Here is a 10878-nt window from a genome sequence, read left to right as displayed (position 1 = left end):
AATAATAAATTTGTATAAAAATATAAATTAGTACAATTTAATTATATGAATTTTAATCAAATGCAAAAACTTTAGAATACTGATTTCTCAAAATTTATTAATTTAAATAATAAATAACTTAAATTTTGTAATAAATATTTAATTGCACAATTAGAACAATTAGCACAATTATTACATGCCTAAATAAATCATGTAATAAATTACTAAAATATTTTCTATTTTTTTAATTTATATCAAATAACATATAAATTTCAAATATATGTATTAAATAAAAAATAGAAAAACTGAATAAATGTAATATATTAACAAAATTAACACACACACAAAAAAAATAAATTAAGATTCAAAATAAATAAATTTTTTTAAAAAAAAATCGTGAGTTTTTCTCTCTTTTTTTGAAAAATTTGCTCGCATAAACGATATGTTATTTTTTGTTCTAGGAAAAAACGATAAGTAGTTTTTAAAAGGGAATGGCTAGTTAAAATTGGGATATATGACATGCTCTTTGGGTCTTCTTCTACCTTCAGCTAGGTCACTTTGACCTTTCTACACACGGGTCACGGTGAACCCAATTCGAACTCTGAATTCTGACAACTAAATCAGCTCAAATTAATTTTAAATCAATCTAAAAGAAAAAATTAAAGCATTCATATAGATTTTATACATCGAAAACATGTCAAAATGAAACATTAATTTCACAAAAAAATTTGGGTTCGAATGTATATTACCAGAAAAATTCTTCAAGTTTTATAGTTTTCAAATTGATTTCATGCATAAAATAAATCTATAGTATTATATGAATGTATTGTTGGGTTTTATGCCCTAAATAAAACTCATTTCAATATAATTAGATTTACTTATTAATATAGATCAGAAATAACATTTAATGTTGCATGGTTCAAATGATTTATTTCATGATTATATGTACATAATGTATGAATTCGTCTGAAACCCTTTTCACATACTTGATCTTGTTTATTGTGCTGTCAACACATTGGAAAGTAAACATGACTATGTGAATAAAGTTTCCTAGATTTATCAGACAAAGGGTTTTACTGATATCATAATCTACAACAGAGTTTACTTGCATTTGGAGAAATGCTATGTTCTTTCCAGAGCATTGGTTAAAGTAAAGCTCAGGTTGGATGCATGGAGTATGCATCGGAATGGACCGATATTGAACTTTGACTTAGATTTATTAAACTTACCGTAATATCTATTCAAGTCAATATCGCGTAGTTGATCCTAGATCAAATGATCTTAATCCTGTTATGATTAGGCTCAATCTCAAGAGGCTATTCGTGTTCTTTGATTTGTTAGTTAAGCCTACTTTTGGGTCAGGGTGATACGTACATTTTGGGAACACGGTAGTGCAATTGAGTGGGAGCGCTAACATAAACATGGAATCTATAGCTTCTATCTGGCGAATAGTAAGTAAAGGATGATCTCCTTCGAGCTTGACCAAACGAAAATAAATGGTGGAGATCTCATTTCACATAAGCTGAAATATCATTTATACGGGGTTAACTGTTTTAAGTATTAAATACATTGCAGGGTGTAACGGTAATCTAATCTCTTTACAGTGTAGATCATTCATATGGAGGATCATTGATCATATTAGGATTATAACAATGGATAACTAATGATGTGTCTATATGGTGGAACATATAGAGCATTCTATATACTGAGAGTGCAATTCTAAGTTCTATGCGTGGATTCAACGAAGAATTAATAAGTTAGTGAATTTTAGTAATAAATTCTTGATCTACTTATTGGAAGCTCGGTTATATAGACCCATGGTCCTCGCACTAGTTGAGATAATATTGCTTGTAAAACTCATATAATTGGTTTTGATTAATCAATTATAATTGTCAAATTAGACTATGTCTATTTGTGAAATTTTCACTAAGTAAGGGTGAAATTGTAAAGAAAGAGTTTATAGGGGCATATTTGTTAATTATGATACTTTGTATGGTTCAATTAATAAATATGATAAATGAAAATATTATTTAATAATTATTTATAGTTATTAAATAGTTAGAATTGGCATTTAAATGGTTGAATTTGAAAATTAGCGTTTTTGAGAAAATCAAATGCAGAAAAGATAAAACTGCAAAATTGTAAAAAGTGAGGCCCAAATCCACTTGTATAGGGCCGGCCACTTTTGTAGGGAATTTAAACTGATATTTTCATTATTTTAATGCCAAATAATTCAAACCTAACCCTAGTGGAATGCTATAAATAGATAGTGAAGGCTTCAGGAAAATTACACTTCTGATTCAGAAAAAACTGAGCCTCTCTCTCTTCCTATCTTTAGCCGCCACTTCCCTCTTCTTTTCTTCTTCAATATTTAGAATTCCTTGAGTGAATGAGTGAGTGCCCACACACAGCAAGTGATACCTCAACCATAGTGAGGAAGATCGTGAAGAAAGACTTTCAGCAAGAAGGAGTTTCAGCATCAAAGATTCAGAGAAAGAGATCGAGGTTCAGATATTGATAATGCTCTGCTACAGAAAGGAATCAAAAGCTAGATATCTGAACGGAAGGAGTCATATTATTCCGCTGCACCCAATGTAAGGTTTCCTAAACTTTATATGTGTTTATTTCATCGTTTTAGAAAGTTCATATTTAGGGTGTTAATCAACATACTTGTGAGTAGATCTAAGATCCTGGTAAAATAATTTCCAACATGTATTAATGTAAAGTGATTTGTAAAACACACAAAAAAAATAAAAACTAAAGTTTTTCGAACAATACCAACCGTAACTAAAATTTTCATGTGTATATATACTCATATATAGGTTAAAAATATGATTTATCTATAAAGTATATCATACTAATCAAATATATGTAATAAAATTATAAAAATATTGAGTACTATATATAAATATATAGGCAAAAATATATGTATATACAATTGTATAAATATGAATGCGTCCATATGCATATGAATATATATAGGATTATTATGAGTATGGATATAAAAGTACTTATATACATATATATATATGAATGTATATAGAATTCTGAATATAAATATTGTTGACCCCCAAAAATTACTAAGTGTAATTTTTAGAGTCATTAGTGTTATGCCTAAAAGTTTACCAAGTGTAAATTCTAAAATACAACGAAGGGGATGTGTTGGTAGGAGGAGGAGAAAAGGCATGGATCAAGCTCCTCGTGCCGACGCCCGCAAGCCCAGCCCTCCCCGCACGCCTAGGCTCCCTGCAAGCAACCCTCCCTGTGTGCCTAGCCTCATCGCATTCACTCCCGCGAGCAGACCCTCCCTGCGCCCCCTTTACCCTCTTTGCTTCCCCTCATACAATTAGCATATGCACATAAGGTCAGCATGAATGTCTTGAGTGTTTACATAATCTTATGGACATATGGGATGAGGAGTAATAAATTAGAAGTATTCAACTATCGAGAGGGCCATCTTCGGTACGATGCCGTCTACCATTTGGGCCACCAAACCTCGACACTTTAAGGAATAGGTCCAGAAAAGAAAAGCAAGCATACTCAGTGAGTTCAAGCTCTCAGGCTTACTGATACGAGGAGAAAATAAGTGACCTTTGCTTGAAGAACAAGTGGATAGAAACTACTGTAGCTGGTATGCAAAAACTGTTGAGTGGCATACTCAAAGGAAAATCCCAAGCCTCACACTTTCGTCACAAAAGCCATTGAGTGGAAAACGAGATCTCAACTACATATGCTGGCAAAGGTGATTCCATGTCATCCACTAATAGAACCACAAGAGATGAACACGGAAGGATTCTGTCGTGAGACAAAAGCTCAACAAGCCAATTGAGACAACTCAAGCCTACCCACCATGAGGGGATTTTGCTGAGGGAAGCACCCCAATAGCCTAAGGAAGAGACTTCACCCAAGAGGTCTCATGCTAGGGGGAACCTCGCCTATGGCTCCCCACCAAGAGCAAGGTAAGTGAAAGGCCTTATATGTTAGCTTTAGTGGTAAGTCACCCATTGTTCGAATAAGATGAGTACCTTCCATGGGCCCTGTGCAAACCACATAGAAGACCCAAGTTCAACCGCTAACTCCCGAGAAAGAATGAGCGAAAGGATAAAGGAGTTGGAAGCAAAAATGCAAGACCTACATCAAAAGATAACAATTGCTATGAAGGGGGACTTGAATGATGACGAGGAGTTTGAGGAAATTCCCTCTCTCGAGGGAGATTCAAATGGAACCACTTCCACTGAACTTCAAGGAGCTGCAGACACCATATGATGGTATCACTGACCCAAAGTACCATCTCGGTGCGTTTAATGAACTAATGATGATGAAAAAAGTGTCTTGTAATGAACTTCAATATTTCATGATCACATTAAAAGGATTCGCGTATAACTTGTTCAGACAGCTAGGACAAGGAACGATCACATCTTGGAAGCAACTTTTAGACGAATCCTCCAACAACATCAGGCTGCATGCGACAACATTATGCTTGTTACAAGTGTCACCATTGTGAAGAAAGGGGGACAAGAAATTTGACAAAGCTACATCCATTACTTCAACACCAAAGTTACCAAAGTAGGGAAGGTATCTAAAGATGAACTCAAGTTTGCTATAGCTACTGGGGTACACCCTGGGAGTAGACTGTGGGAGAATATATTGAAAAAAGAGTTGGATGGCTTAGACGACTTATACAAAAGAGCAAAAAATACATCCGCTTGAGAAAGGAAATAGAGTCTTAATAGAAGAAACCGGTGAGTGTTCTTCAGGAAGCTCGTCAAATTCTTACAAGGTCTATTAGATGCTACTCTCGACGCTCATAAGCCAACGCTTCAAGTGAAGCCTCCAACCTATGGCTCATAAAAATCAAACATCCAAGATGCTCCTTGAAATGAAGTTCCACCATACGAGAGAGCATTTCTGGCAATGACAAGTTTACCTTAGGTACATTAAACTAAATTAAAGAAGGCACTAAAGTTGGTCTCCAAACATAACATATGTACTTTGGCGATCACATATTTACCTCATTAATGAGATGGTAAGTTTTCACTATCGCATTCATCCCTCTCAACATGTCTAATTACACTTGTCACTTGAAATTGCCAAAGTAAAAAAAAAAAACTCTTAAGACTACTGGGATCGACCACCCCTAACTGTCCAAAAAAGAGTGAAAGCCAAAAGATAGTTCTAGAAAAAAGAGCACTCGCAATAATGAGAGGGATGCTCCTCAAAATTAGTCCTAAAGCATGTGAAGGGATAAAAAAAAAATCAACAAAAGGTCGAGTCAGTTCACAGAACCCTCATCTCCCTTAAAAATTTAAAGCAAAATGTTGAGTCGGTTCACAGAACCATCATCTCCCTTAAAATATTAAAATGAAAAATGAATTGAATACGACTCTGAGAGAGACACCTCACAAAAAGGAGTATTGATTCTTTAACATTCAAACTGTGTTCTAAGTGTCACAGATACAACGTAAGGGGCTAAGCGCAGCCTAAGATGCCACAAGCTCCCCCAATACAATTTAAATCTAGAAAAAGGTCGAGCTCAGCCTAAGGGGCCATGAGCTGTCTTATATCTAATGATTAACCGATAAGAAGATGAGAATGCTCTTAGAACTAATACTCACTCAACGAAGAGATTACACCATAAAAAAGGTTACAAAAAAAAGAGCCCATGTGTCAAAAAGCTCCCTCAAACAAGATGGGTAGCAGAGAAGAGGTCGAGACCGCTCTAAGAGTTGGTACTCCCTCAATGGAAAGGTTACATAAGTTAAGAGGTCGAGAAAAGCCAAGTGCAAAAAGGCTCCCTCAACAAAATGATGAAAATCATAGGAGAGGTTGAGAAAGCTCAATGAGCTAACACTCCCTCATTACAGTGATTACTAACCTCAAAAGGGGTCGCGATAACTCCTAAAGCTTACACTCCTCGTGAAGGGTAACAAAAAGGAAAGGAGAAGAAAAATTAAGTCGTAAAGATGATGCTCACCAAACTTAGTCTACAAGAACCGTTGTAAAGATGAAGCTCACCAAACATAGTCTACAAGAACCCTTAAAAGAATTCTTATAGACTAGTGCCACATTGTGAGCCTAGGGTATAGTTGGAGAAATACCATAGGAATATACAATAAATGACAAGTACATCAGGTGGCCCTCCATCATCTTATCGTCGTTGATCAGTTGGCCTTCCGTCAACTAGTCGTCCCTAAGCTGACTGTCCCTCAACTGGCCATCCCTGAGTTGGCTGTCCCTTAACTCATCAGCTGAGCGTCCCTCAGCTAGTTGTCCCTCTGCTGGCCTTCCATCAGCTGGTCATCCTTCAGCTAGCTGTCCGTCAGCTGGTCATCCCTCAGCTGGTTCTCTGTTAGCTAGTCTTTCGTCAATTGACCGTCCATCAATTGGTTCTCCCTCAGTTGGCTGTCTGTCAGTTGGTCATCCGCTAGCTGGTCATCCCTCTGTTGGCCCTATATCAACTAGTTGTCTATTAGCTAGTCTTCCCTTAGTTAGCCCTCTGTCAACTGGTTGCCTGTCAGCTAGTATTCCTCAGATGATCGTCCTTCAGTTGGTTCTCCCTCGACGCGCCATCCCTCAGTTTGTCGTCTGTTAGCTACCCTTTTGTTAGCTGGTCATCACTCAACTTGCCTCCGTCAGCTAGTCATCCATTAGCTGGTCATCCCTCAGCTAGCTCTCTGTCAGCTAGTCGTCCTTAAGCCGACTGTCCCTCAGCTGGTCATCCCTCAGCTGGTCGTCCCTCAGTTGGCCCTTGTCAACTGATCATCGCTCAACTAGTTGTCCCTCAGTTGGCCCTCCATCAGTTGGTCATCCCTTAGGTGTCCGTCCCTCAATCAGTTGTCCATTAGCTAATCCTCCTTCAGCTGGTTGTTTGTCAGTTGGTTGTCCATCAGCTGGTCCTGCCCATCAGCTAGTTGTATCTCAATTGGATATTTGTCAGTTGACTGGCTAATTGTCCACTGGTCCTGCATCAGCTGGTCATGCATACTTCTCATGTGCGAGCACACCAACACCTTAATACAATGATAAGGGGATGAAGAATAATTAGATTAAGTTTGAAAGACCTATGACAAATAGCCCACAACACCAGCCTTAGGACTAAGCGATGAAGACAAAGCTCACCAAAATTAGTCTACAAGAACACTTGAAAGAATTCTTATAGACTAGGGGGCAAGTGTTGACCCCCAAAAATTGGTAAGTGTAATTTTTGGAGTCATTAGTATTATGCCCAAAAGTCTGCTAAGTCGAAATTCTAAAAAGAAGGGGATGTGTTGGAACGAGGAGGAATAAAGGCATGGGTCAAACTCCCCATGCCCACGCATGCACGCCCAGGCTCCTATGCCCATGCTCGCGCACCTAGCCTCCCCACGAGCAGCCCTCCCTGCATCACTCTTACGAGCAACCCCCCTTACGCCCCTTTTATCCTCTTTGCTTCCCCTCATACATATAGTCTATGCACATAAGCTCAACATGAATGTCTTGAGTGTTTACATAATCTTGTGGGCATAGGAGATGAGGAGTAATAAAGTAGACCAAGGCTATGCGAGCAAGAGCGCCAGAGACAAAATAACGACCATACAGCAACTACAGATACTGGAGACCAAGCCTACCTCACTCAAAGTACAAAGGGTAGTGAGAACTTTTGTCCTATTAAAAGTGTTAGATACTCCAGACCATTTAACATCCTAATTTTCTTAGTATGAAAACAACTTTGCATCCTTAAACTAGGGGACCACATGTAATTCAAAATTTTCTTAGTATGGATTTACTGTGTTTCATAGAATGAGTAGTCAGCTCGAGGACCCTATATTTATATGGGTAAGATCTTCCATCAAGGTTTCTGCTACAATTAATTTTGAAAATCAAATTAAGAAATTAAATATTTAATAAATCGTAATCTGACCATATATAAAATATCAACTAATTAATTATGACCAAATTTAATAAATATAAAATATTCATTTATCTTATAATTAATCCATTAATTTTATTCTTAAAATAAATAATATTCATTTATCATGATCATGCATGTATATCATTCTACAAGAAATAAACTCTATCCAAATACCTAATCTTTCTCCCACAATTTAACTAACATCATTGTTTATAAAAATTAAAAGAAAAATAGTTTGGCATATGTTGTAAAATCTTAAACAAGATTTCATTTTAATTATGTAGTATATTAGAATTTCGAATACCTGTAGTGTTATTATACACATTGTATTGTTGGTGCTTTTCTTTTCTCTCAAAGAGTCTCATTAAACTTTATTTGATCTTTTTTTTTTTTTTTTGACTAATCATGAAACTTTGTTAGGCAGTTGGCTTTCATGAAACTCAGAAGTATTTTCAACTATTTTACAAATATACATCAAAGTCAACAACACTCAATAATCAATCACATTTAAATTAAGACCCAAGATGTCATTCGGCTTAATTATCCTCTTAATAAACAATAAATTACTAAACAAAATGAACAAGAAAAGTCAAAATATTATCAAAAGGAAAAATGATAAACTGATCATATTATGTACACGACACCAAATCGCTTACCACCAAATCTAATACATAGTCCCCTAATCAATGCGAGCATTATATATAATTAATTAATCTCACACTCATCTCATCAAGAGTTATTTATTAGATTAGAGAAATTGTTGATTATTGGGAACAATAATTTGCCAAACTTTAACTAGACAGTCCAATCCGCCACTGTAAATCACATACGAATTAACACCACCAGACGACGTCGTATCACAATCCTCAACGGTACTACTACTACTACTACTACTAGCAGTTAGACACTTGATTGGGCCAGTGTGACCTTCCAAAACAGCCAAACAAGAATAGCTTCTCTCAATACCTCTCCAAACTCTAACCGTTTTATCTGCTGAACCACTAAACACCAAGTCCTCAACCACTGCCAAGCACAATATAGCCTTCCCATGCCCTCTCAGGGCCCCCAAAACGACAACATTAATCGTGTTATCTTCACTGTCGTTTTCAAAGATTCTCTCCCAAACGACAATCGACCTGTCACTCGCGCCAGAATAAAGAAACGACCCGTCGTTGCTCAGCGCCAAGGCGTTAATCCCCGAATTGTGCTTCTCCAATGTACAGACCAAAGAGTGTTTCTTGTCCCCCAAGCTAATTCTCTTCCTCCACGCCTTGATTTTCCTGTCCGCCGATCCCGTATAAACGACGCCGTCAGACGAGAGAGCGACGGCGTTTATTGCGTCGTCGTGGGCGTTGGTGATCGATTCCAGGCACTTAAAGTCGGTCGTCCGCCACAGCTTCAGCGTCCGGTCCCACGAGACTGAGTAGAGGAACCGGTCGTCCGGCGATAAGGCCAAAGCTGACACCGTATCCACGTGGTGAACCCACGTGCAACTCTTGTGGCGGCGAATCTTGACTTGGTTTTTGGGCAAGAGGAGCTTCGCCGCTCGGTCACCTAACGTCGGGAGCGTGGCTAGGCGCGTGTACTTCATCGCGTGCTGATTGTTCTTGTCTTCTCTACTGCTGTCTTCGTTTTCGTTTTCGATTTTCCAAACTCTTATTTTGTTGTCTTGGTGTGCGCTGAAGAGCTTGTCGCCAGAAACGACGAGAGATTTAACGGCCCCGTTTCCAGCCAAAACGATGTTATTATTGTGGCTGTTGTTGATATTCCAAGAGCCGATTTCTCGGTCTGAGGAGCCGGTGAAGACGAGCTTCCCGGCGAGTGTGAGTGCAGAAAGGTAGGTTGAATGAGGCTTGAAATCGGAGATTAAGCAAAACTGGTAGTGATTTTGGGGTTTAAAATTGGAAGCGAGTGAAGGAATTGATTGGAGACTCCGCTGAGAAGAGAAATAACTAGGATACTGAAGATCAATCTGATCTTCACGATCACTACTATCACGATGATCATGATCATCATGATTATCTTGCTGGTTACAACTGAAGCTGGTTTGGTGACATTCCATGATAAATATTCCCATATCTTGTGAGGGAAGGGAAAAGTGCAGTTGGTTTATGAAGTATATATATAGAGAAGAAGCGGGGAAGGAAAGAAAGAAGGAAAGATGGAAGGAAAGAGAAATGGAGGGAAATTGTATAGTTGGCCAAAAGGTACTGTTGGATCATGGAAAGCAGGTGTGTGTGATGGCAAAAATTATTGTGTGTTTAGAACAGTTGGACTACTGATTCTTTAGTGTACGTTTATGGGTGGAAAATAATAATGGAGCATTTGATTTAGATCATTTTTTTAGGTTCACAACATATTATATTCATGAATTTGCAATATGCATAAAAAGTAGCTATTTAATTATTTTTTGTTATAATTTAAAATAAAAAAATATTCTATTAAATTTAATAGTCTTATAGTAAGATTACATTTATAAATATATATAAATATTAATATTATTTATTTTAGATTAATTAAAATATATATAAATATTAATATATAATTTGTAATATTATTATTATTTTTAATATTAAGAGTATTTTCAATTTTAATATTGTAAAATTTTACATTTATTTTTTAAAATTTTAAAATTTTAAATATATTTTAAAAAAAATTATAAAATTAATAAGTGACTTCTTTTTAATTTATAAGATTTTTAAATACACAAAAAAAAAAAATTTATAACTAATAAAATAATATTCCGTTAAATTTAACTGTGTTAGTAAAGCTAATTTTATAAATATATATAAATATTAATATTATTTAGTTTAAATTAATTAAAATATATAAATTTTAATATATTATTTGTAACATTATTATTATTTCTAATATTGAGAGTATGTTTAATTGTAATATTTTTAAATTTTATATTTTTTATTTAAATTTTAAAAAAATTAATAGGTAGTTTTTTTTTTAATTTATAAAATTTGAAAATATTATCCAACTATTTTGTGATGTATTAATTA

The 10878-nt window shown here is 36.0% G+C and overlaps 1 protein-coding gene across 1 annotated transcript; it reads right to left on the bottom strand.

Moving 5' to 3' along the window:
• Nucleotides 1-8397: 8397 nt before the first annotated feature.
• On the bottom strand, nt 8398-10317 carry LOC115709721 (protein JINGUBANG). The gene has a single exon (XM_030637899.2). It carries the CDS (start codon nt 9945-9947, stop codon nt 8619-8621), a length of 1329 nt encoding a protein of 442 aa, XP_030493759.2. The 5' UTR covers nt 9948-10317; the 3' UTR covers nt 8398-8618.
• Nucleotides 10318-10878: the final 561 nt, after the last annotated feature.

Source organism: Cannabis sativa, chromosome 3 (genome assembly GCF_029168945.1).
Source record: "Cannabis sativa cultivar Pink pepper isolate KNU-18-1 chromosome 3, ASM2916894v1, whole genome shotgun sequence".
Taxonomy (NCBI): domain Eukaryota; kingdom Viridiplantae; phylum Streptophyta; class Magnoliopsida; order Rosales; family Cannabaceae; genus Cannabis; species Cannabis sativa.
This window is presented reverse-complemented; position numbering and strand designations above follow the sequence as displayed.

Coding starts and splice junctions, on each gene's coding strand:
- LOC115709721 (XM_030637899.2), bottom strand. CDS start 9,947: ATGGGAATATTTATCATGGAATGTCACCAAACCAGCTTCAGTTGTAAC.